Source organism: Psittacula echo (genome assembly GCF_963264785.1).
Source record: "Psittacula echo genome assembly, chromosome: 6".
In the NCBI taxonomy this organism is placed as follows: domain Eukaryota; kingdom Metazoa; phylum Chordata; class Aves; order Psittaciformes; family Psittacidae; genus Psittacula; species Psittacula echo.
The window spans coordinates 15,922,512-15,949,472 of NC_137743.1; the positions used below are offsets into that span (position 1 = coordinate 15,922,512).

Here is a 26,961-nt window from a genome sequence, read left to right on the forward strand (position 1 = left end):
AAAATAAAAGCATTTAATATGGGCTTTTCACATGAACACAGAGAAAGGCAGCAGTCTGAAACAGTACATACATAGCATATATAAATAAGGACAAAGATTGAAAATCCTTTGGAAATGACAGACTCTGGGAACAGTTAGTGGCTGCTCTGGGAGGAAGCATCCTTGTGAGTCTCTGCACAGGGCAGACAAATGAGACACATTCAGGCATGACTAAAACTCTGCTGTGCCTGTGAGACAGTGTGAGCACATTGGGACTGCAACAGCCAAGGGTCCTAGAGGCCAAATCTGTTAGCCACCCCCACCTCAGCATTAGGAGCACAGCACCATGGGCTGAAGCCCAGGGTACCAAACCCTTCCTGGGACAGCTGTCTGGACACTGCATGCACCCCTTTGGCAGAGGAGGCATCTGAGACATGCAGAACACCAGGCTGATGCCCCACAGATAATTTTTCTTCTTCAAATTTCTGCTGTGCCAGAAGCCAGACAGAGTCCCTGAGCCAGTACGGGGATAGAAGAGTGATGCTCCTCTTACCGATATGGAGCAGTGTATTTAATCTTAACAGCAAGACTGCCTTGCAAGCACACACCCATACAGAGATACATGCTCAAGTAAGCTAGGGAAAATGGCAGAGGAGGGATAGGATGAACAAACGCTTCACCCAGCAACCACCCCTGATGCAAGTAAGAGCAGAGGTGGCAAGACCAAACTCAGCTCCCTCTGTGCTGCTGCTCAACCTTCAGTTCTGCCTCATCTTTGTTCAGAGGCAAAGCCGAGATCCCCAGGTCTCCACCAACAATGGACTGCAGGGGCAGGGTAAAAGTGCAGTCAGCAACACACATAGTGCCCTTTGAAGAGCACATAGACAGCTTCAGCCTCCTGAGGGAATGATCACAGACACATTCAAAAAGCACATACTACTACCACAGCAAACAGCCTCTGCCCTTGCTCACAGCATCCTTGCCTGCCCAGTCCCTGAAGAACCAGAGCTCGCTCTTTGCTGCCACAGAGGCTCCTAACACCAGCTACTCTCACCTCACACATCTACAGTCCCACTACTCTCTACATTTTCAAGGCAGCTCCTCCAATTTGGGGTCAAGCTGGGGACAGGCACCCCTGGTAAAGTACCAGGAACATCCCTTTGGACAGGGCAGCATGAGGAACATGCTTTGTAGCTCAAAAAAACAAAAATCATGGTAAAAAAAGTGACAAATTCCAATGAAGCTGCACAGGGCTCTAATGCCCTGTTTTGACAGCTCTAGCCTGTCCGACTGAACTCCCTGCTCACATACCAGTCTTCACACCTCCTGCCACCAGTTATCTCTGAAAGCTGTCAAGGACAGAGCTCTAACTCCTGCTGGTTCTTAAAGATTAGAAGACAATTATAATTGGATTCCAGAGATTATTTGCTTCGCTGAGAAGTGTTTAGATGGTTCCCCAGCTGATTAAATCTTTATTTCACAGTAGTGACCCTCTGTGCTTCCTACCCAAGAGTGCTTGCAGACAGGTACTTGGCAAGATTGGCTTATTGGAGCACTTTAGCTTAACAAGACTGCTGACACTAGCCAGCTGTGATGAGGGTTTATCCCGTATCTAGATGATTTCATCTCATTTCTGCAACTCGGCCCAAAGAGCTGAACCCAGACCCAGCCCTTCCCCCAGTTTAATGACTAACTAATCAGCCAGTTGCCTGACCAGTCATTCAGATATCTTAAGCCAAAGCCTTTGGCACCATTTGCAGCTGATCACAAATGGCTGGAGCCCTGTCTTGCCTCTCATACTGCTCCTGTTGTTCCTATGCTGGACACAGCACAAGACTGCCTGCCCCAGACATCCCAGCTTCCAGAGGCTGAACTGTTCTGTCCCACCCTCCTGCCCCACTCAGTTTAGCCTCCCTGAGCAAACACAAAGCAGAGACAGTCCTTGCTCATCAGGCACAGCTGTGCCATGGAAACATGCAGGCAGTGAGCAAGAGCTGCCTTCAGCTCAAGCTGAATCAGAGGGATAAGTTTATTGGGGAAGCTGTTTTCCCCTGACCCCAATTGAAATGATGGCACCCAAAGCCTCTCCCCTCCCATGCCCATCCTGTGCTCTGTACCGTTTGTGCACTCCAGCCCTACAGGAACAGAAGGGCAGAGAGAGCCCAGAGGGAGCAGAGGAGGGCATGGCTCCAGAAGAGGCCTGGGGGTAAGGTGTCAGGATGCGGATGAAGGTTGGAGTCCATCATTCTCACTGCTAACAGAGCAGGGGAAGAAGCGAAAACAAGCCAATGCATTGAAAACTCAGCAGAAAAGCAAGAAAATCACAGCCTAGCGACATTGCAGAAAAAGCTGGGAGCGCACACAGGGCCCCGCAATGCGGAGAGCTCTCCTTGTAAGCAAGCACTTCCGCTCTTCCCAGAGGCAGCAGGTCAGACATGCTGCACAAGTTTTGGTTAGATAGTGGTTTGCCCCATAGTAGGATGAAATACAATTTATATATACAAAGAAACAAGTCCCTGCAGTCTTTGCAAAGGTCCAGTTTCAAGAGCGCTGCCATGCTGGGGAAGGTTGCCATGAGCCTGCAGCACTCCCCTCTTCGTGCAGCACATGATTCACAGCTTGTGAGGCTGGGCATTCCCCACCCATGCCTTGGTGCGAGGTGAGTCAGAGGGATGATGAATCCTTGGAAAGCAGGCGGGTTCGCATGCGTCTGCAGGAATCCTAGATCAAAGAATTAGAGCAATGGAATGCTTGAGACATACAATACTGCACAAGAACAGGTTAACATGCTGTCCTCTCCCTGCAAGGATTCCCCCCTGGAGTCTGTCCCACACCTTTTACCAAAGCAGGACACTAGACAGGAAACAGTGAGCAGACAGGGACCAATACAGCAGTTGGTCTTGGGCTGCACCAAACTCTTGTCCTGCTGCCACCCTGACGGGCTGTTATAGCACTACACTGTATTGCCAGCTTCCCTCTGCTTCCTGTGACAGCCACCATGCCAGCTCACAGGTAGGAGGGCTGTACACACCTGCTTAGGTAAAACCCTTCAAGGCTTGGCTTCCAGCATGCCAACTGCCTGCAGCTCAGCATGGAGCAGACTGCTACAAGTCAGGGGACAGCAGTTATTACAGAGACTTACATGCATTCTGTCATCTCTGCAGGCATCATTGCCAAGCAGGCCAAGCTCCCCACAGGAAGAAATATGTCTCACCTCTTTTCTGCCCTCCGAAGTTTTCAGCTTTGCCTGGGACATGTGAGCAGGAGATCCACATTTCTGTAACTGGACAAGAAAAGGGAACAGGAGTAGAGCGCTGGCTAATGAAGTGGCATCCAAAGCCTGTACCACCAGAGAGAGCAGCTATCACTTAAATCCACTCTTGATCCCCAGGGCAGGAGCACAAACAGAGGGGCAACACAGAAGTGGAGGCCCAGTGCTGCCACCCCTGTCAAGATGCTGCTCTTGCCATCTGCTCTGCTTTCACATCAGCTTCCCAAAACCAAGATCGCACAGAATAAACTTGGAAACCGTCTCTTGGGCACAGAACAGCAAGCAGGTCCCCAAGCATCACTGAAATGAGTGCTCAAATGGCACTCAAACACCCTTCACACACTTCCCCGCCAGCAGCTTTTACAGTGCTGGGGGCAGCTCTTACCAGATACACATTCTCTTTGCTGACTCGCTCAGGCTCTGGTGTGGTATCCCTGCTCTTCCTCTCCAGGATAACCGGGGTTCCCAAAACTTTTCGCTGCCATAAGAAGAGAGGGCTGTTGGCTAGTGCTTAGAGTGCAAAGTGAAAAGCAAAGGGAAGGAGCAGGATGCATTGCTGGTAGGCAGTTGGATGCTGGGAAAGAAAAAAGGAAGCCAAGCTGGGACAAAGACTGTAGAGCAGAACCATCTGAAACACTGTGCCACTCTGCTGAGCCAGACAATTGTAAAGGGTTTGGGAGCTGACCTGAGGCCTGGCCAGGAGCCCAGGCTGTGATAAGCAGGTACATGCTGCTGTGGGGCAGCCTACAGTGTACTAACATGCTAGACTACATGACCAGCTCCCTGCCAGTCCTCATCTCACCTTGGGAAGCAAGCAGTCCTTCAAAAAGATGTGTAGATCCTACAGCCATGTGTTTATACATGATTACACTTTACACTAACAAGGGTTTATTGTCACTGTGCTGCCTTTTCTGTCCCCAGTGGATCTGTGTTCCTTGGCATCCAATACTCTGAACAGTCCCTACCCTTTGAGAATGTCATTCGAGCCAGGGGAAGGCAGAAGCAGAGAGCAATATCAGAAACTCACAGAAAAGAGCACAGGTCAGAGGATGCCTTTACCTTAATGAGGCCGCTGAAGGAGCGCGAGCGGGTGCGTCGTGGTGCTGGGGATGTAGGTACCTCAGAGCCAGGAGTCAGAGCTGTAGGATGCTTGTTAAACTAGGAAGAAACATGAGGGCAGTATGTTAGCACAGTTATAGAGTTGCTCTACCTGTTGCCCTCTGCCTTGAACTCGGTTTTCCTCTTCAGCACTCCAAAAGGGAGAAGCAGTTCAATGCTGCAGGGAGAAAAAAGCGGAGGAAGGCGACATCTCCAAACCAGGGTTACAGCGAGCTTGCGTGTGAGGCTGCTTTGTGCTGGCTACCAGATTAGCCAAAAGCAGCAGGTATGGGACCAGAAAGGGGGTTTGGCAGCAGCTGGAGACTGGCAACCACAGCTGGTGCTGACCATATCAACCAGTCTTTGGAGCAGCAGGTTGGTTGGAAATGCTCATGGAACTGAGAGGAGACAAGTCTGCCCACTCCCTGCAGGCAAGAAGGAACAGGACTTTTCCTTTTCTGAGGGAAGAAGCTCAACAAGGCCATGATCAGGACTGCAGAGCTGCTGACTGGAAAGTCCCTGGCTTGGAAAACAGATTGCTCAAAGCACAACTTGATGCAGCAAGTTCCATGGTGAGCCACATCCAGGACAGGCAGCCTTCTCCCCTGCCTTCTTACAGCTTTGCCCCTTACACAGCTCAAAGCTACCTCCCCAGCCTGCCCAGGATTAGGAGCAGCTCTCAAGGCCCTGCCTTCAGCTCTGTGCCCAGGATTGTGCTGACAAGCACACCCCAAAGATATCTCTCATCCCCACACTACCTGCCGGATAAGCTTCTTCTTCTTTGCAGAGTCAGGCATATTGTTGACATGACGGAAGAGCTCCTTCAGTGCCTCCTCTGTGCGCTGCTGGGTCTCCTCCTGATGGCAAGTGTCCAGCCGGCTTCGCTTCTGAGACTTAAGGGGCTGCAGCTCCTTGGAGCCTGGAGATGTCAGCAAATCCAGGTCGTCCTGGGAAAGCGGAGATAGCAGTTGCTTGCCATGCTTTAATCCAAAGGAGCCACCCATCTGAGCCAGGCTGGGAAGTCTCATGAGCTGACTCAACCCCAGTGAACGCACAGGGATGTGTTTTCCCTACCCCTCTGCAGCAGCACTGCACCAGCAGGCCCTGTGCCAGGAAGAGGTGACAGCAATGCAAACGTGACCCCATTGTTTCTTCCCTCCCCTCACAGATGCCAGCTGCAGAAGCCCTTCCAGGCTTGAGAAGGGTCAGCACAGCTCCTTGCAATGCATCTTCCCTCTTCTGGAACTATATGAGGCAGGGAAGCATTTGCTGGCAACACAGACAAATTGGTCCCAGTGGCAGCAAGAAACCTTTATCCCAGCCCCACTTCCAAGCAGCCTGGCCACTGCAGCAGGTCTGTCTGTTTGGAAGGCACAACCCCATGAAGAATCAGGTGCTGCATGTACTGGGCACAGAGAGCAGGTTTTCTGCTAAACAGGGGCTGGTAGCTTGCTTTCCCTGTGCTTTTGATTAACAGATGCTTCAACTCTGCCCAATTTCCCTAATGCAGCCACCTGTACTACCACACCATATGGTTCCCTCGCTCCTGCTCTCTGCGATCCTTTAATGACTTGGTTTGTTTTCAGCTTCTTTCACTCACAAGAATCCATTCATAGTACTACAGCCTCTGCCTTCATGGAGGGCAGGTGCTGCATTTGCTGGCCTTACCTTTGATGTGTGGGCTCTGGATCCCAGATAGTGCAGCCTGGCACACTCCCTGATGTATGCTGGGGCCTGTGATGATGAGCGAAGTATGTTTAGTATGTGTTGGCTTCAGCAAGAGCAGCACTTCAACCATACACACACACCACTTCCATCAGGACTCAGCCATTCAGGGCAAAGCAATGGCATTTCATGTGCTCAGTGCTGTCCCTGCTCACAGTTCCCTTTGATGCAGGCAACCAGCACAAGTGCAACACAGAGTAAGAGCAGGGCTCCACAGGAACTTTCTCCAAGCAATTCCCCCAGCTCTGAGCTAGCCAAGAGGAGCCTGAGAAAGAAGGCAGAAGGGAACTTCCTATGGGAGGACTCTGCAAAGAGCAGATGCCTACAGTACAAGGAAGGTCCCGAGAAGTCATGATACTGCCTGTTGCAGAAACGCTTCCTTGGGGGAACCTGCACAAAGCCTCACACTCTTGACTGTGCTCCCACAGCCCCCGGCTCTGAGCTAGACAGGGGCCCAAGACTGCAGGGGTGCCTGTAACAGCAGTGGGTTGAGAAGTTCACAACAAAGTGACCCGCTGCATGAGGCAGTCAGCTCTTGGCAGCACTCATCCAGGAGAAGTCCCTTCAGTTTCCTTATCCTGCCTGATCCCGAGGGGAGCAGAGTGGCTCTGTACCCCCAGGAACCCCATTTCCCAGGCAGGCAGCACGTGCTGGGTGTCCAGCAGAGGGTGGTGTTACACTGCACCGTGCTGCTGACCCACCAGGCAAAGCCACCCCTGGGATGTCTTCCTCCTCCTGGGCTGCCTGCCCAGCAAAGACCTCCTCCCTGCTCACTAAAGGAGCAGTTTCCTGTAGAAGTCCTCTTCCTATTGTAGAAGACAGCACCCAGAAGATACACTTGACACTTGGATGTCACAGGGGGCATTCAGTCTCCTGCTGAAGGGCCGGTGAAAGCAAGACCCCAAAGCACACTTACCTTGAAGAGCTTCTGAGAGTGTTTGATCATGAAGGTCACTCCACTGTTTAGCTTGGTGATATTCTCCTGAAGGTCATTTGCTGTCACCTGGAATGGGAGACAGCCAAAGGCACAGCAGTTAGAAGGGGAGAAGGTAGGGTCTCTGCTGCCCTTGCTGTCTCTGGGACATAGAGACGCAGTGCCTGAGCAGAAGACCTGCTCTGGAGGAGATAGGCAGGCAGGGCTCAGAGCACATCAATAACCAGAGCTCACAGAGCCAAAGCTGCTCTGGGAGGAGGAGAACTAGACTGCTCTGGGGCCAAACAGTTCACAGGCAGCACAAGAGAGATCTGCAAGGTTTCTCTGGAGTTATACTTAAAAGAAGTAGGACTGTGCTGTGCTTTCAATTGTAATGAAAAAGATGAAGCATCAGTTGCAAATGAAACCTGCAGCAGGTCTGGACTGAACACTAGGACTGAGTCCTGTCAGGAAGCAATACCTCACCATCCCACCCTCCAACCCTCACATCACTGTATCAGTACTTAGATCTTCCCATCTTGGTTCTTCCCCTATAAGCCTGCCAAGATTCTGCCTTCTACTTTGCAACATCCTACCCACAGATACTGTGGCATTGCTCACATTTCTGGGCCAAAGGATGTGGGGTGCAAACATGAGGGCAAGATTGTGGGCAGACATCTTGTTCTTGTCCTGCTTCTTGGCGGTCTGGTAGAGCAAGTCCAGCAGCAGTTTGAGCAGACTGCGGTTGGGCGCAGGAAGGATCAGAAACAGCAGCTGGAGGGCTTCAATTTGGCGCTCTTTGTCTGGAGTGCTGGTCTTATTGCCCTTCTCATCAAACAGCGTCAGGTCTGCCAAATCGCAAGGCAGAACATGAAGGACACACATTACATTCCCTAACAGCAAGCCTATTGCAATGGTTACCCTTCCCTCTTCATATTCACATCTCCAAACTCTTGCACTGTTGTCCTGAACCCATGACAACAGTTCTCTCCCCCCAGCTACTAAGCTGATGTGTTAATATGTGGTACTCCTTCCAGAGGGCAACACAGCTGCTAAGAGCTGTGATGGGCTGAAGGCAAAATGGAGAAGTGCAGATAAGGTAGTTCAGTAACAGCTATTACGTACACAGAAACCACACCTTGCTCAGGAGACACCTCAGGCTTAAAACAGATGAAGATCCAGGTTACCAATGTGGGCTCCACTCCTGTAGGTGTCTGTTTACTGCTGGAGGGGGAAGACTGGGCTAGACAATCTGTCTGATTCCTTAGGATTTTCAGCTCCAGTCTTTTCACCTGAGATGGCAGGAAGATTCGTTCTTACTCGGCCTTTAAGGATTACACTTCCATAACCTACTGTGCAGCTCTGTAGCATTACCAGCTTTTGAGGAGGTTAGTTCAATTCCCTCTGCTTATGTCTGCCTCTTGCTGATCACTCACCCGCAATTTTGAGGTGGGCATGGAAGTGCTTGTGTGTGAGCAGTGGCTCTGGTAATTCACCCAGGAACATCTTGAGCAGAGTGGCAACATCGTTGGAATGAAACTCCCCAGAATCCAGGTCAATATCTGTACCACTGTTCAGAGCATCCTTTAGGATCTGTTGCCTGATGCTGTTGCCTGGCACCCGAAACAAGCCTTCTGCTCTTAGATCTGCTTGGCAGAGAGGAGAAAAAAGGCCACTGATTAACAAGAGGCTGATTCCCATCTTCTTACCAAAGCAGCTCCCTCTCCTTTCCAGAGCTTGACAGCAAACCTCAATGACCTGCATTCAGAGACATGACTTCAAGCTGGCTCCATCAGTAGAAAAAGTCCATGCACAGAGGGAAAGAGATTAACATATTTGCTAGGCAACTCTGGGTAGCAGTCACCTAGTGCAGAGCCTCAGACTCCTGCTGCAAGAGAGCTCAGAGCTTTTCAGTCTCTCTGCATCAGACACCTGAGGTGGGCAGGACAAATACCCCTCAGGATAGGAAGGCAGCAAGACAGAGTCACTTACTTTTGTGCAGATACTCAATTAGTTGGGAAACCTGTGCAATGCCTTCTTCTGTCAGCGGTGAGCCAAACACCACTCCTTTCTCTGCAGAACAGAAGGTAACAAACGTATTCAGGCAACTCAGAAACCAACAGTCACAGAGGGGAGTGGTCCCCAAAGAACAGGATCTCAGCATGCAAAGACCAGTGCCCAAAACGCCAAGGGTGGTGGTCATAAGGACTCCCACAGATGTGAGATATCACAAGCACTCCAAAATAAGTCACTTCATCTCACCATGCTGTACTTACAAGGACTTCATCATTGTGCTTCTTACCTCAGCATAATTACAGTTTTTTATCAGCTAAAGCAAACATTCTATAGTTCCTGAAAAGAAAACAACACCAGAACAGATGCTTCAGTTTTAAAGGGCAAATCATCTGCAAGCCTGAACCTTATGGAAAGACCAAAGTGGGAAGGGCAGATATGACAGCCTGGACTGCCTGGGTGCCTACTGCATTGTCACATTCCACACCTGGGAAGCCAAGTCCAGATTAATCCTCACTAGCTTGGCGTGGAGTGAAGCAGAAAGAAGAGGTGCAGCTATGAGTCTATGGAAGAGCAGAACAAACACTACTGGCGAAAGCAGACATGATCTGTCTGGCTCACACTGATCTCCTTTTCAGGGATGGGTAATCCCTGGAATTCCCTGATCCCAGTGAATCTCTCTTCCATGTCAGCTGCCCTGGCCTGAGTACAGTAAAGTACAAGGGCTGAACAAGGAAGAATTATAAAAAAAAAAAAAAAAAAAAAGGACAGTAGCAAAACAATGAGCTGGGCCTTCTCCATATGGAACACTGACAGCTCCTCTCACTCCTGGAGTTTGCTTTCATCTCATGTGGCTGTTACAGATGGGCAGGAGCTGCCAGCTCCAGAACTCCAGCAAATAACAGAGGGTACAGCCACAAAAGAAGATAGGAGCAACTGAGCTGAAAGGAAGTTGATCCTTGCGTGGGAGGAAACATTAGGTGAGAAGCCCATCTAATTGAAGGGCACCCATTGAATCAGTGCAGAAAAACATTCCTGACAGAGAGGGGCTTCCCAGGAAGATGATGGCTACTCAACAGGACAGTATTTTCTAATAAATGCAGTCTTGCTGGTGAATGGCTTTTTTCATCACATACACACAGCCAGCACACTCTGTCCCTCCGAACACTGAGGCAACTCCCAAGGGCTTCACTGGCAGGAACCAGAGCCCTGAGCACCTCTTTTTCCCTCAGATGCATGTAGGCTTCGACTGCAGCTAGAAATAAGATGCTGGATAGATGATACCACACCATGCTGACTGGGACTGGGAACTGGAACCAGGCACAGAGCTGCTTTGTCCTGCTCTTGCACTAAGGCTTCAAAGAGCCAACAGAGTTAAGAAGAGAATATTCCTCCCTTCTCCATGATGAGGCTGACAGGAGTGTGGGCCACTTCTGAGGGCAAGTTGGGCATCTGCACCCCAGCTTTCTGTGGCTGAAGATTTCCCTTCTTACTGTTAAAACTGATAGCCCATGAACCCAAACAGTGCATTGGCTGGTCTGATAGAAGTTATGTCCCCCAAAAACTTTCTCTTGTCTTTGCCTCCCATAGTACCTTTTGATTTTACTAGCTTTTGGTCTGTTGTACTACAGACGATACTGTTCTGTGGTGCTGATGCTCACAGCATGTGGAAAGACCTGGTTAACCCTGTGCACTTCTTCAGTAGCCTTGCTGTGCAACTAAATTTATTCCGCCTGAAGAATGTTCTGCTTTCTTCTAGGACTTCTGAAATACACAGGAAGCCACCAGGAACTTCAGCATCCTCTTAAATCAAGAACTTTCTGACCTGCTTCTGATAACGAGCATGCTTCAGTCTTGCAGGAGAAAGGAGGGTGATGTGAGCTCTGGATCCACATACAAGATCTGAAAGGCCTGAGTGTGAAGGGATAGAACAGCTGGCAAAAGATTCTTGTCCTTTAAGAAAACTGAACTCATTAGACATTCAATAGATAGAATCAATAGTGACCAGGAAGAGAAGAGGAAAATACATCTTCTTGAGACATGCAGGGCCTGGCAAATTATATTTACCTTTGAAGTTAGAAGTTGATATCTGAATGAGAATTAGATTCTCAAAGAAACTTGAAAGCTGTGTTTGGAGAATGGATGTTGAGTTGTAGAAGGCTTAGATGTTATTGTATGATTGCTTCTGAAACTAAGAAGCAGCATGAGATTGAGTTTCCTGATGCTCAAAGAAGTTGTAAGTATTTGCAGTTTGATCAGTTCTGAGCTCTATGGTCCTTGGCCTCTGGCTTTGAAGAAATAAAACCTGTTTGTACTAGCTGGTCTCTAACATGAAGAAAAACAAATGATGGCTCCAAGATAAAACACACAGTACATGAAACTGATTTTCTCTGCAGGCACAAACTTCTTTTTCTCAGAGTTCAGCCAAGGAGTTCACAGACAGTGCCTGTCAATGCAGGGAGACACTGCCATTGCAGCCCGGGAGTGCAGCCAGCAGACTTGGAAACATCTGCTCGCCCTAGCTGTAGTGAGACACATGGCCATGGAGATGGCTGAATGGGGAAAAGCGGAGCTCTTGGGGAAGAGAGTTAGCAGGAGATGTCAGATCTGATAAGAGCAGTGCTCCAGCAAAGTACAGATAATTTAAAAACACGAGCTAGAGAAAGCTCACAAGCCTCTGCTAGAAGAGTTTTGACAAATACATGGAAGTTTCTTTAAACACCAGGAGAACACTTTCAACTTGGTTACTCATTCATTTCTGTTTGTCAAGTGAAAAGTGTCCTGCTACTCTCTGGAAACAGAGGCAGGAGCATTAATAGGTACGAGCACAGTCTATCTTCAGTTTGGAGGCAGCATGAAGACCTGTTATTATTGAGCAGCAAGGCAAGATGGCAATACTGAATAATTCTCACCTAAGGGTGTTAAAGGACTTCACTTGCTGTACTGTATTTTCCCCTGCAGTGCTGTCCAGCCCATGGGGAGTGTATCTACCAGGTTCCTACTGGTTGAGCCAGGAGTGGGGGGCTAAAGTTATCACCCGAAAATTCAGCCTGAGCAGTCAGGCTGCAGAGCTTGTCCTTACAAAACACAGTGGAGGAGTAGGTTTGGTAGAATGAGAAACACTTAGAGAAACTATATAAAGGTTGAAGAAAAAAAAACAGAAAAAGCTATACTAGGGCATAGTGATAGCTCCCTTCTCAGAGGTACTCACAATAGCAAAATTGCTCAAAGGAAGGCGAAGACTAATTAGAAATGTTCAACCTCAGGCTGCCAACATCTGAAGGCAGCTACCCACAGCTTCTCTGTCAGCAGACAGCCAGTCTAGCTAGGAAACCAGAGCTGATGAGGGATGTGAGAGGTGCCCAGATGGAGGCAGTTTCTGTCTAGATGAGTGAGAAGGTTTAACTGAACTTACCGGGAGAACCAGGCTCCCGTTGAGTGTGGGAAGAGGTGGACGAAGGCACACAGACACCTGTAACAGCCTTTTAGTTACAGCAAAACAGTGATAAATGCCAGCCATTGAAGAGAAGAAGATCTGAACACAACTGTGCTCAAAAGCAAATCTCAGACTTCTGAGAAGAGGCCTAGGGCTAATGTTTCATAACCAAGAGAGCTGAACTTGAAAGAGAAGATAAGAATAGTCAGTTTACCAGAAGAAAACTCCAGCTGAATTTTGCCTCAGAGTGAAAGAGAAATATGTCATCTCTCAGGGTTGACACTGGGCTTGAACAGCATCAATCTGCAGAGCTTTGCCACTGACTCACTGGATTGGGATGTGGATCAAAGCGGCACTGGCATTTGGATGGGAGATGCTTACAGATTTTTGAGCTGCTCAGACGAGACCTTCCAGAGATCTGGGACAGCAACTGAAGGAAACAGTGGGCATTGAGTGAAGTCAGTGGCCTGGAAAACCGGGGTGTTATTGTTCTTCATAGAACCTGATGCTCTCAGCCTTTACTGATATTCTGTCACTTACAAAGAAAGCTAATGATCTAAGGAAAACAGAGTACGGACTCCCATAGACAAGCAGAGAGACAAGGACATCTTGGTGTGTGTTGGAAGAACCTGCAACTTGTTCAGGCACTCCTCTCCAGCTCAGTGCTATCCAAGCCAGACCAGAAACACTCAGGGACCAAAGCTGTATCCTGGTGGCATGCACTGCACTAAGCACACCATTAAGGCCAACCTGTCAAAAGCCACAGCAATAACCCCCAGGAGGAGGGTACTCTAGATGTGGCAAGACATTTCCAGGGTGAACCTCCTGGCCATTTGCTCCTTTCCAGAGGTGCCATTCCCAGAGATTAAAGCCTTATAGTATTAAGCATTCAACATAAGCTCAAAACAACAGGCCTACACTGGAAGCTTTGTAAACTACGTGTAACAGATGATGACAGCCCGCATCACCCTAAATGTGGGCACCAGGCATCATGCCATACTCACCCTTTCGCTTCAGAGACATCAGAGAACGAAAAAATCCAGAGGCTGTGCTGTTTGCCCCAGGCAGCTTTGGGTCTTCCTCTCCCATTAGCTGGGCAAGCTCTGCCCCAGGCAAGTCAATGAGCCTGGTAATGTTGCTGACAACAAGCTCTGTGAACACCTCTGGTTTTTCATGGCGCAGCTTTTCCACGAAGAAGTCAGGGTTGAAGATGATGGGCTGTCTGCGGAGGGAGGAATCATTGCAGATGACAAAACTGCAGATGGCATCACTGGAAAAGAGGGAAGGAATAAAAAAACTCACAGTAACTCCTCATTACATTGATTTTTACAGCCAGCTGGTCTGCCCTGAAGGAGACATCTGCTGACACAGGAGCCACCAGTCAACACCAACAGTACTGTCTGTCTTTAGTGAGAGTTCAGTGCAGTGCACTTACATTTCCCTTTGGAGCAAAAACATTTCTGGCCTGCCTGTACAACACAGCCCAAAACTAGCACTCTGTAGCATGATGGTAACATACGCAACACATGGCAACACCCAAGTAGAACCTTCACTGCATCTATATCCTGCCAGCTCAGGCTGATGACACCCAATACTTTGCATCAACTTACCACTCCCAGTCGTAAATAAGTTTGGTTCTTTCTTCCTTCCTCCCCAGAAATTCACTCCCAGTGTCCTAAAAGCCTAAATCCCAATTTAAATTTTTTCATGGACAGCTTATTCTCCTCAGTTCCCATTGCCATTCCACCATCCTACCTTCCTATCAACACATAGATAGTTCACATGCCCTGGAACTTTAATATCATAAACACGCAATAACACTGACCCACAGTTCTTCTAGGGATGTGGTCAAGCCCTCCCAGGTGACAAACTGCCTACAATTTGGTTACTGCTTTCAGCCACCTACAGTAACTGACCAGCTATGCACTCCCGGCTGTGGAGTGAGCATGGACTCATCAGTACTAGCACAAGCTACACAGCCTTTGAGAACCCCTAGTAACCTTTTTCCTAAAACATCTCTTCCTGGCTCAGCCAGTTCTTGTCTCTTCTTCAGGCTGTCCTGAAGCAGGCATTCGCTACTGGTGCCTGCTTTTTCTATTTCTCATGTGGCATGGGAAAAGGGATGCGTCTGAGACACCACTCTGCTGAGCATTATCTGTAACAGATACTTAGCCTTACCAGAGGTTAGGTAAGCTACACTTATCACATCTAGAATCAAAATAAAGAGATTATCAAAGAGATATCTCAGGTTAATCAGCACTTTCAATGCTCACACTTGAAGCTTATTTCAATTTTCATTTACCTCTAGGTCTTCCCTCACCATCTTCCCATCACTGCTTCAAACACTCGCATACTTCTGAAGCCCAGCTTACAGGCTAGAGTTGCTCAGCTTGCTTCTCCTGTCCCTCTTTTACTTAAATGTGAGGATTAGTGTCATTATTCTCCAGTCACAGGTTACTACCCAGGTGCCATACTATGAAGTGTTGGCTTGCCCTGCTAGTCGGTGTGCCAGTTCTTCCAGGGCTCTGGGTGGAGGCTGCCTACCCACGCAGCTTACGCACACTGCATGCTTTCACTGTGTGACATTCCCCAGCCCTTTCATCATTTGCTTTCCACCATTCCAACATCCCTCCTTAGCTGTGAGATTTAACTGAACACAGGTAACAGAAATGCACCCCAGATCACGTAAGTCCCTTAGGAGTGAAAAGAAAGAACATGCTCTGCTGACTACCTGCCAAAGGCTTTCCCTCCAAAGCTTTCCCACATAACACCAGAGCACCTTGACCTGCCTCTCCTCTCTGCTGAGGGGTGGAGGCCACATCACTGTGTTCAGACCACACTGGGCATCTGTACTCACTGCTCAGCACGTCTGACACCAAAAGCATTTGCAACCCACTGGACCTTACATTCTTTGGTTCAAGCAACAGAGCACTTCAGCCACTAGTTCAGAGATCTCAGTAACTTCTTGTTCTGATGTAAATCAACAGTAGCTGATGAATGGGAGGACATGAAAGCATGTACTGACAGGTCACCTGAACTCCAGCCTGCCTCCACGCCGTTATCTGTGAACCGAACAGTTATCTGAGCTACTGCTGTACATCTTTGACCTGAAAGACCATCTTGGTGTGATTTCCCCAGCGCATGATCAGAATAAGAGAATGAAAGCTGTGACTCGGGCTCCACAAGGAGATTTCAGATTTGCTGAAATTGGAGGAAACCAGGCTCTCAGCAGCACTTGCATTGTGAGAATCCATACAAAACCCTCTCCCCTTGCCACTGCTCCCCATGGATGTCAAAGGCTCCTTCAAGAGGACGGTGAGGAGGAAGGTCTGTGAGGCAGATTGCAAGGCAGCCTGCCAGGTCATCTGAAATTATGGAAAGCTCTTAAAGGCTCCCAGCTGCATGGTGCAGAGCGGCCTAGCAAGTGTGCTGCCGGCTCCAAATGGGGGCCACGTTTTCCTGAGCACCTCCCAGCCTGGTTTTCGGCAGTTCGTTATCTGCGATCAATCAAGACCGAAATGCAACCGCTCGGTATCGGCTGCTAAAAAGCAACTGCCAATCGATCTGATCGTATTTGCGTTTCATTGCACAGGGATACAAGGCACAAACAAGTGCCAGCTCTGCCCATAATGAGGAGCAAGCCCTTGGCCTGAAACCCATGACAACTCATTCTGTGGCAATACAGATCCTGAGAAGGGTTAATAGCAAGTGTATAGGCCCAGTGACCCTGCCTGCAATGATCCGTGCACTGTTATTCACTCACTAGCAGTTTTGTTTCCCCACAGAGAAGATATGCAAATACTTTGCAGCAGTTACATCAAGCATCACAGATTATCTGCTCTCTATGACAATTAGATATCTAGATTCAGAGAACGGAAATTATACAATTTCATCAGCTAGAACAGACTGAAATGATTCCTCTGCACAGCCCCGGTACGAGTCACAGAAAGTTTAACAACATTTAATTCAGAAATAAATAGATAAAAAGTAAATTTCTTACATGAGTGCTGAGAGCTTTTGGAGAGGCATTAGGAAGCAGAGACAGGGAAAAGAACTTGCTCCTTGTTTCCAGCAACAAAAGAAACCTGCCTGTCCCAGCACAGCCTATGCAAATTCCACACATGCTACGAGACACAAGGGCGCATTATTGGGTCTGAAAGGCCCCCTTGGCACACACTGGGCATCAGCCTTCACACAGAGACAAAACAGAAAAGAAAAGCTGGACAAATTGATTCATGTCTCTTGCCAAAGGCTGTGTAGCTGGAGTTTAACGGCAAATAATTCCTACATAGAAACCGGGGTTCTGAATTAGGACCAGCGTGGTATTAAGTGCTCTCCACCTGTATCCAAGAGGAATCCACAAAATAGCTCCAAAGCTACACTGTGTTTACCATGAGTAAAGCCATGCAAACACATTCCCAACAGCATCCAAGCACAGCTGATGCTACGGCACTGTCAGGACAATAGCAGAGTCCCTTAACTGCACAACCCCATGGCCAGAAACCTTCCTAGAAACACTCTCTGCCCCTGCCTTGCATTCTTTTAGATCCTTTCAAAGACAAAGCATGTAGATCACCCCCACCAGAGCTGGGAACAGCACCTGGCCATTGCTCATTGCTACCATTACTGTGCCACCATGTGCTGTTCATCCACTTCAGGCTTCCCGTTCCACGTTTCTCTAGATTCCCATCCAGTTTCCCTGCCCGCCGCAGCTGGAACCAGCCTTGTATACACTTATTGTGGTACGGCACTTCAATGAGCTACTTAATTTTGAAAGGTCACTTTATTAGCAGCTCTTCCTCGCAGAAAATTTGCCTTTGTATCGTTATTGCTAATCAAAATGGAAATGTGAAGCAAACCACTATTTCTGAGCAAAGATAAAGCCCCCACTGGCTTTACACACAATAACCCTGCCAATCCTCACTGCTGCACACGCTACAACCTTCAGAAAAAGCCGTGTGCCCCATCTGCTGTTTTCATGTTAAAAAAAGGAAGATGGATGTACTCTACCTACACTCACAGTTTATATATCAGCAGCAAAGGGGAGACAACGGTGTATTGAGGGATTTCTTGTTGGTTTTTTTTGGCTTTGCTTGCAATTACACAGTTATATTTTTCTATATGCCGTGATCTCAGACTGCTTTATGACACGTCAAAGAGACGATAAAATAAAGGAATAAATGGCTTTCTCTCTGATCCCATGAATAAAATCAAATCCCAAAGAATAAAATCTTGTACTAATAGGGTTGTGATTAAGACAGCAGATTAAAAAAAATGGGTTCTATACTGTGCTGAGATTCCTGCCATTCTGGTATCCTTCAGAAGCGAAGCCTGTGATCCTAGCCAAGTCACAAAGAAAGCTGTCTGTCACACACAACGTTCTTGCTTCAGGCATGACAGCTCCATCATTTCATGGGGAGCGAATGGTGCAGGAGGTCAAAATCATGATGAATCAATTAATCCCTAAGGTAACTAGATCCAGGCCAGGGAAATGCCTTGGAAACTAGGACAAAAATAAGACTTTAACTGGCAAAACCTGGTGATTGACCCTGTGGTGCAAGAGCTGTGCAAACAGGCAGATATCTCACGCGGCAGCAAACTTGCAAACAGGTGAGACCTAACTGTTTTAGTGGCTTTTACAGATTTTGTATTGTTCTGACTCCACCCACGTGAAGGCAGAAACAGGTTCAAGCAACATGAAATACAGCCTAAGGAGAACATAACATCCAAGAAATAAAAGGGGGCTGTGTTTGTCTAGCTGGGAAAGTGGAAAAACTGGGAGCTGCAGATATCAGATGAACCTGATGTACCTAATTCAGTGGGCAAAATTCACCTCCGGTGCAATTTTGCGCACTTGTATGTCATCACTGGGGAGCTAACGCTTCAGACACACCACAGTAGACTAGTTTTGCTGTAAAACTCATGAAAGGATTAAAGAGCTTTTGAAAATAAGGTGGATAATAGAAGAAAATCTCCCTCTGTAATAACAAAATCTTTAGACTACAAGAAAGAGCCAGGCTGCAACCAAATACTGAGAGCAGGGAGATAAGCGGGCAGTGCTAAAGAACACAAAACATGAGCAATTCTTTGCCTGGCTAAGCACAAAGGGAGATGGGACAGATGTGAGCTGGCTCCTATTTGCCCAGGGAAATATCGTCCCAGAGTAAGGAATCAATTAATAAGGATGTCTGAAGACAGTATTTCCAGAGCCAGATAGGAGCCATCCCAGATTTTGCAAAGAGATGAAAGAACCATAGTGGAATTATGTGGAATCATTTTAAGTAAAAAGGACTAGAAGAGAAATTATTTCCCAGATTTAAAAAATAATATGCTTTAAAGAAGTCTAACGGGAATGGACTGCAGAGACATTAGAAGTGACTCCACAGTTGAGGTTGCTTTGAGGACTGTACTTCAGACTGACATTCTTGTAAGATAGCGTAACAAAGATCACATTCAGGCCTCAGATTTGGCACAGCAGCTCTTCATAAGATGACTGATTTGCCTCTGAAAAATGTTAAGAAAAACATGCAGCAATTTTTGCTGAGGGTTATACTCATAAGGTCTTTAGGGGCAGAGTCCTTTCGTGATGAGTACACAGCACAGTGGATGCTGATCCTTGCCTACCATCTCTAGACTTCATACAAGTACACCATACTACATAACACTGCCTTTTTAAATTTTGCTTTGCTTTCTTCCCATTTAAAAGCTAACATGGAGTGATTCAGCCTTTTGGCTATAGGAAACAGATAATAATATGCAATTTAAACAGCAAGGAGCTGGGGAAGAAAGCTGCTATTATGCGATGGCAGCCTGTGCTGGACAACCTGGAACTAATGTAACACCAGGCCATCTTTTAGACAGCGGGTAAATTGGATATCCTGGTCACTGCTGCAACCTATGAATTCAAATTCTGTCTCAGTAAAGGACTCAAAGCAGACCACGGCAACATCAGCTACACATCTGTGGTGTGAACCTGGCAACGGACCTATCTGAGAAGATAAAAGGGTTGGAGGGGGTGGGTGGGAAATGCGCTTTGGAAGAAAATGCAAGATATTGCCAGTGTCAAAGAGAACTGCAGTAGCGAGACAGCTTCATATATGTGAAGCATCGAGAAATTTCCATTTCAGCATGAAATTTCTCAGGTTTGACCTCAGTGAATTCTTTTGTGATCTCTTTCATAATAGCCACTGGAATATTTTAAAGTCATCAAAGCAGTACTTCAATCAGCCATCACCACAACATCAGAGCATCCAGATGCCTTCTAGTGCTAAGAGGCGCCTCAGAGAGGAACCGCATGTTCACTGCAGTGCTCCTCACCAAGTCTTCTTCCTAGCACCAGCAGCACAGCTTTGGATGATCCCACACTGTGCGGTGGGCTCAGCCTCCTACCCAAGGCTCTGTAAAAATGCAGGAACACAGCTACCGTCAGAAACCCAGCAATTTTACATTAAGGATCTAGCAAGCTCATATATATGCCTTAGCATCAGATTAACACAGTGTAACAGCATTAAATAGCAATGCCGCTCTGATTTTCATGACTTTCAATGCAGTCTAAAGTTTGTGTCTTTATTTTAATATAAATCCCTACTGGGAACAGCAATAGAAGAGGAGCCTTAGATCCAATTTCACTGAAATCAGCACCAAAACTGAATCTTTTTAGACGGCAGCAGCTGCCTCTTCTCGTTACTGATCTATTCACTTTTATCACTGTGGCATTGGGAACCTCGGTCACAGCTGGGGGCTCCACTGTGCTCCATGCTGTACAAACACAGAACAAAGGCAATACCCCTGTCTTCAGAGGGCTGATAGCTAAATCTGAAATGAATGCTGGAGGGACAGAAAAGGAGGAATCCCAAGAGAAGAGACAGCACTATCAGTCAGCATGACTGATATAACCAACCTCTGCCAGCTTTTCTGTAGACACTATTAAAAAGGAGGGCAAAGAAGGACAGGAAAAATAATCAGGTCACACTGCAGACATTTAGAAGAAATCTAGCTTCTGCACGAGGGGCAACATGGGACTGAGCACAAAGGAGCTCGTTTGAAAGCTATCAGGCAGGGACGGCTGGGACGTGGGGCTGAGGATGTGAGAGCTGAGCTCCAGGCACTGGCGAGGCAGAGACAACGGTACAGCAGTGCTGGAAGAGCCAGGCAGCACCACAGGGCACCATGTGGCTGCATCCGGACCCCTGCAGCAGGGTGGGAGGGTCGCAGCCTGAGGAAGCCCTGCAGTCACTTCCCACCGCCCAGAACACGCTGGGGCAGGAATGCTGCCTCTCCTCTGGGAGGTCACCAGGGCCTCGGGCTTGTCTGTATAGAAACAATTCATGTGTTTTCCCTGCCCCAGTCATATAGTTATAGTCATAACAAAACAATGAATTTGGTTTTGCTTTATTTTACTAATTTAAGCCATTGTGAATAACGTACCATAGATTTGAGGTACTCTGTGGGGCCAAGCGGTAGGTAAGTACTATGTCCCATGTCTAGGACAAGCATTTTAGGCCTTTTCTCCCCATGCACTAGAGAATTACCCACCAGGACCTTTGGCTACAAGTATAACAGACTACAAGGACACCTCTTCTTTCCCAAGCACCCTAACATCTTCCTTGTGTAATCTAAAATTCTTTGTTGAACATCTGTCCATGGACTCTCACCAACTGATTGCTCTTTGACTTTATTCATATCCCAGGTAGGAAGTTTCTTCCCACTTTTGTTCCTTACCTGGGAGGACTGCAAGGTCCACGCATGTCTGTTGTATCCCCAAAGTTTGCCAATGGATACTTCCCAGTTGTCAACAATGATAGTATTCACTTACTCTCATTTTAAAATGTCTGTAACCTCTTTACTTCCCCATTTTGAGTGTCCTGGAAGTCAATAAGAGGCACGGCCCAGTCCTACCTCCTTGGCCTCTAGAATTCAGAAATTGCTGCATGTACCTCTGATTGTCACCCTTACACTTGAAGATAAGAGGCCAGACGCAGCAAAAATGCAGTTCAGACACTATCAAAGATACATCATGTAGATGCTTCTCAATCTTGTGGCTCCAAGCCAGCGCCCAGGTCAGAGCAGAATTACCATCTATAAAGAGGAGCCCCGCAACAATCAGCTTTACTGCTGGCATGAAAAATTGCGCAATTGCAACAATAGCACAGCAAAATTAGCAAGCTATTGCAGCAACTAGTGTGGGAACTCAGAGCAATCCAGCAAGGCAGAAAGGATGTTTTCCTCCAGCCCTCCCACAGGATGATAATCACTCAAAATTGGTAGCACCAACTGGCACCCAGAATACATTTGGGAATCCCATCCCACCATCAACTGTTAGCACTTGAACAAAGCATCGCAGTGCCACTGCTGCAGCATTCACAGGTTCACTTGACTGGTGCTGGTTTTAGTGGACCAAGGTGATGCCAAGACCTGGGTCAAGACCCACAGCCAGCTCCCAACAGTACTGTTGAGTAAGGTTCTGTGGTCACAGCCTGGCAAATACAGACAAAGGACTCAGGAAGACACAGCTCTTGTTTTTGTTCATTACACTTCTGTAATTCCACAAGGCTCCTCGGCTCTGGAGGTGCAGCGGGCAAGCTGCATGCCTGCATCTGTATTTTGTATCATGGTGGTGTTTACAAAGGATGAGAACACATCAAATCCCTTCTCATCAACAAACCTCTGCAGACACCACGGAGTATGTCAGAGGCCACATCCCATGTTCCAGATGTGCAAACTCTCACAAGCTGGAATTGCAATGAGGCACACCTGGATGCATGCCAGCATTGAAATAAGCTGGTGACATCTGGTCAGGGCTGCTGAAGCACACAGATAAACAGGCTGGGCCAGCCGCAGAGCAGCGCAGTATGCAGCACCAGACAGATAGGGATGCACAATTAACTCACCAAAGCAAGCAGAATGGGGGCTTAGTGCTTTTGAAGAGGATTTGGGCAGGCTAGGATGTCAAAAACTGGAACATTGCACACAGATAACAAAATTCATATGACAGTACCCTATACTGTCACTTTATGCAACTCTCCCATACTGCTCAGAAGCGGCTTCACTTCCCATCCCACCTGACAGGTCACCTCTGTCTGGATTCACCCGGTTTCTCTGCAGAGCCCGGTGAGCAGGGATGTATTGATGTGCTGCTCTAACAGCTGCGCAGGAGGGTGCCGAGTGGCCTGCGTACAAGAGGAGAGCTGCAGGCACCCCTGAGAGCTTGTGAAGGATGTTTCCTAAAAAGCTTCCCGCTCTCAAAGGCACAGGCAGCCGTCACACGCTTGTCTCCTGCTATCTGACAGCTCGCGAGCAGGGCTGTAGGAATGCCCATATGGAACTCCCAAACCATAAAGCTACGTTTCAACCTTGAGTCTGAGCTCTAGAAAAAACAAAAAAGGAAACTAATGCCGGCTCCCCTGAGAACTTCCTGCCTCTGAAAATCAGAGCTGCCACATTACCACTCAAGAAGAAAGGATATTTTGGCCAGAGTCCAAATTATTAGAGCTTTATAAGCCAAAAGCAAACACATTAGAAGTTCTCGTCAGCCAGCTGGCAGGCAGTTATTTAAGCAGCTTATCACATTCCCTGCTATCTACAGCTCCTGACAAAAATTATGAGGAAACTCTAGATAGTTTAATTGCAATTACCGTGTGTAGAGGTGAGAAAGGCCAAGAGCCAGGGAGCAGGCCCTCAGAGAAGAGGGCCCAACGCTTGTCAGTCACAACAGTGAGTATAACACATTATCCAGATGAGAGGCTAGGAACTCACCAGACCTGTGAAGCCCTGAAACAAAGGGTCGGACAGATTTAGCACACCATGGAGCCATGGTTCCTCCCATTTCTCTACCCGTGCTGGCACCAAGAGCCCTGCAACTTGGGAACACAGGAACTCACGGTGTCACTCCCCAGATCACAGCACAGGTTTGGTGAAAGCCTGCACGAAAGTAGCACAGCAAGTCCATGCCTGAACCCGCAGAACACAGGCCAAGGGAAGGGCCTCAGCTAAAGAAAAGTGAAAATGAGATCCTACAGAAAAAGCTAACTCTGAAACAAGCGGAAAATACAAGGCCCCAGCTGTGACCAAGAGCCTAACCCAGCATACAGTGGGACAGTATTTCCAAGAGGAACTTGACTTCAGTGCAACCATTAGATGCTAGCCAATATTTCCATGCTGCCCTGTCTCCTTCCCATCTGTTCATGCCATTTATTAAACTACCACGCACTGGAGACTGTTAACCTTTAAGACAAGGAATTCAATTTCCTAGTGCAGTGTCCAGCACTCAGCACTTCAGTTTCAGGCTGAACTGAGTGCCCAGGCACCTTTAAAGGACCATTAACGAAGCCCAGTGACATTTTCGCGTGCATATAAATGTGCACACAGCAGCAAGGCAATGATTAGGCTGGCAAGGAGTCCCAGACACTGCTCTGGGCTATGTGGGCAAGCAGTGCTCCCCCTGCATGCAAACAGACAATAAACTGAAGTGTAGCAGAACAAGGATCCTGTTGTCCAAGCCCATCCCAGGCACTGGATGAGAACAGGACAGAGTGTTACATGCAAACATACAAAAATACTGCAAATGCAACACAGCCTTGAGTCTGGGTCTGGACCTGTGCCTGACAGGGCTTGGACTAAGCAAGGGGTTAAAGGCAAGTCCAGGTCTCAAAGATTTTAGTGAGGGCTATGAAAAAGGGAATGCTTGAATAGGATTGTCGTGTGCTCCAGGCTATCTTCAGAGAAAAGTATCCGTGTGTTCAGACTTGCCTTTAACTCTGAAATCTACCATTTTTCCTGCATGACCCTCAGCAAGTCACTGACTTTTTTGCCATTAAATCATGTTTACAGTGAATATTTCCTATTTCCAGTAAAACACAGATGGCAATTGTGCTCCTTTGATCGCCTGCTTACAATGTGAGCTCTTGATGTCCGGTTGTGCACTGACACTCCATCACTTACTGAAGCAAGCCACTTTAGCAAAATGCCTTATGTCTTTTTCGAGTTCATCCTACCTTCCAGGCCCATAGCTTTTCCCCTTTCACTCATTCTACCCCTGCCATATCAAATGGCTGACATGAGCACTGAGTGCCTGGCAAGGCATTTAGGCGCTGCTCAAATTGAATGTTAAATGCATTCATTAACCAGACAGATGTTTCTCTTTTGCAACTGAGCACTCAGGCACACTGCAATCATCATTCTCAGTTATGGAGAGCCAAGCAGAGGTTAGAGAGACCACAAACAGGAGAGAGACCCACACAAATCATCTTTTATCATGTTCAGTAACTTCTGGTAGGGAGGTTAAGACAACCAGCTTTCATTTCCAGTCTTTAAGTCAGCATGCTGTAAGACCACACGCACAGAATGCAAGCTTTACTAGCTAACTTGCACTTCTCTCCAGATAAGAAAAATAAGGGCAAATGCACAGTCATGAAGCATACTTAAAAATATAACTACATATATTTTTAAAAAGAAAATAAATCTTTGTGGTGATAGACCTGCAAAGCAAGAGATCGACTTGCTAGTGCTACCTATGGGTGACAGAAAGCATTGGAATAAAACTTGCACTTAAGGCTTAACTTTAACAGTCATTTTGGGGGACATAAAGAGCTGCAGCATTACATCCTGACAATTGCCAGCATATAATAAATAAATCCAGTCGTTTGGACTGATCCAGGTCACATTTAAAATGCTTTCTGTAAGTGTTGTATCAGCTGCACAAAGCATACTTACCCCTTTACCAGGTCCAGCATTTTAGGTACTCCCTAGTCAAACATGCCACACTGAGCACCATCTGTTCATCCCTCCATCCAGAGCAACGCTCTGCCTCAACTCAGGCACTACAGCAGTGCCTCTGGATAAGCACAGCAAATGCCATCAAGATGGGTCCTCCTCAGCAGAGGACAGGACAGCACCACCGTGAATCAGGACAGATATGAAGCTTCAGCACTCAGCTGTATTCATTTTGTGAGTCTACAGGAATTATCACTCAAAGGATGCTCAGTTTGCAGATCCACACTAGATATGCGGGGGGGGGAGGAAAAATAAAGAGACATTACAGCCTTCTAGCAGTCATTTGACAACACTGATGCAGTGAGGTGCTCACACAGTCTTCACTATCTTACTGGCAACAGTTACAGAATGGGTATGCGTTCAAGAGTATGTGCTAAAGGTGACTTATGTGAAGCTGATATCACGTGTATTTAGACAGCAAGAATAACGCGTGTAGAGTGGACAAAGCGAGGGAGGAGAACGAGGGCTAGATGCGAAGCAAGTCTATATAGTGCCATCACCCTACCAAACCTCGCAACTGCCAAGGGCTCAGCGCCAGGACTCGCTTTGCGGCTGCAGCGAAAGAAGCCAGCCCGCACAGCACAGCCCGTACCTCTGCAGACAGCAGCGGCCGGTGCAGGGGGGAACTGCGGCTCCTCATCTCGCCAGATCGGGCGCAGGGTTAAGGGGGGAACCCGAGGGTGGGTGGTTTGGAGCGGGGTTTCTCCCCTCGCAGGAGGAGCGGGCGGCATTTCCCCTGCAATGCAGCACCGGGACGCTGCAGGGAGCGCGCCCCGGCCGCGGGACCCACGGAACAACGGAACCGCAGCACCGAGATGCGGCAAAACAGCACGGGGGTGTCTACGGGCTCCCACACTGAGCACCCGCAGTCCCGTGGGGCTGCCCGGTGCACGGCAGAGCGCTGGGGGCCGCCTGGACTGCCGGGCAGAGACAGCCCCCACAAGGTGTTGGGGCCGGCGGAGCGGCAACCGCACCGCAGCAAAAGCGGCAGGCAGGGAAAGCGCCGCAATGGGCGGGCCGAGGGGCACCAGCCGGCTCCTGCCCGCCAGCAGCATGCTACGGACGGGCGGTGCGGGTGCCCGCAGCGGGTCGGGCCGCGACCCACAACACAATGAGGGATCAGAGAAGAAGCCCCGTCGCCCCAGCGAGGGTGCGAGGCTTTGGCCAGCCCCACGGTGCCGGCTCCTACCTGCCGCCGCGCCGCCCGCCGGGCGCCGGTGCTCCCGCCGCCATCTCATACCTGCCGCTCCGCCTCCCCATTGGTCCGCCGCACCACCCCCTCGGCCCCGCCCGGCCCGGGAGGCGCATCGCCATTAGCTACAGCCGGTGCCGGCGCGTCGCCATTGGCCGATTTGAATGTGCAACTGCCGATCCGCGAGCGCAGCGGGGGGAAGACGACCGCCCGCCCCGCGCGCGGCCTGCTGGGAGTTGTAGGCCGGGCCCGGTATGGAGGCCGGCCCTGAGAGCTAAGGGACTGGGCCCGAGAGGGGACAAATGGGATGACCAACACACATCAGCAGTGGTCCTGTGCACAGCACCAGCCCAGAGCAGTGGAAATTCTTATGGCACCATGCACACCTCACCGCCCAGGCCTCAGTATTCAGCAGAAAACGACAAATTGCAATGTTTTTGTTTCGTGGAAACTTTAAAAATGCAGCTCGCACGTAACCAGTGCAGCAGGGGCTGCCTGAGCCCGCAGAAACCGAAGTGCTCCAGGAAACATGAGTTACACCATGGACCCCAGCTCCCATCTCC

General features: G+C 48.5%; 1 protein-coding gene across 1 annotated transcript; it reads right to left on the bottom strand.

Annotated features, from left to right (window-relative positions):
• Nucleotides 1-2,155: 2,155 nt before the first annotated feature.
• ARHGAP19 (Rho GTPase activating protein 19) lies at nt 2,156-25,846 on the bottom strand (the record flags this gene model as incomplete). Its single annotated transcript, XM_080621140.1, has 14 exons — nt 2,156-2,700; nt 3,194-3,262; nt 3,636-3,728; nt 4,310-4,408; nt 5,107-5,295; nt 6,017-6,082; nt 6,990-7,076; nt 7,608-7,834; nt 8,423-8,632; nt 8,979-9,059; nt 13,440-13,705; nt 22,525-22,604; nt 23,191-23,205; nt 25,712-25,846. The coding sequence occupies 14 exons, from the start codon at nt 25,844-25,846 to the stop codon at nt 2,644-2,646; spliced, it is 1,674 nt and encodes a 557-aa protein (XP_080477266.1). The 3' UTR covers nt 2,156-2,643.
• Between the last annotated feature and the right edge of the window lie 1,115 nt (nt 25,847-26,961).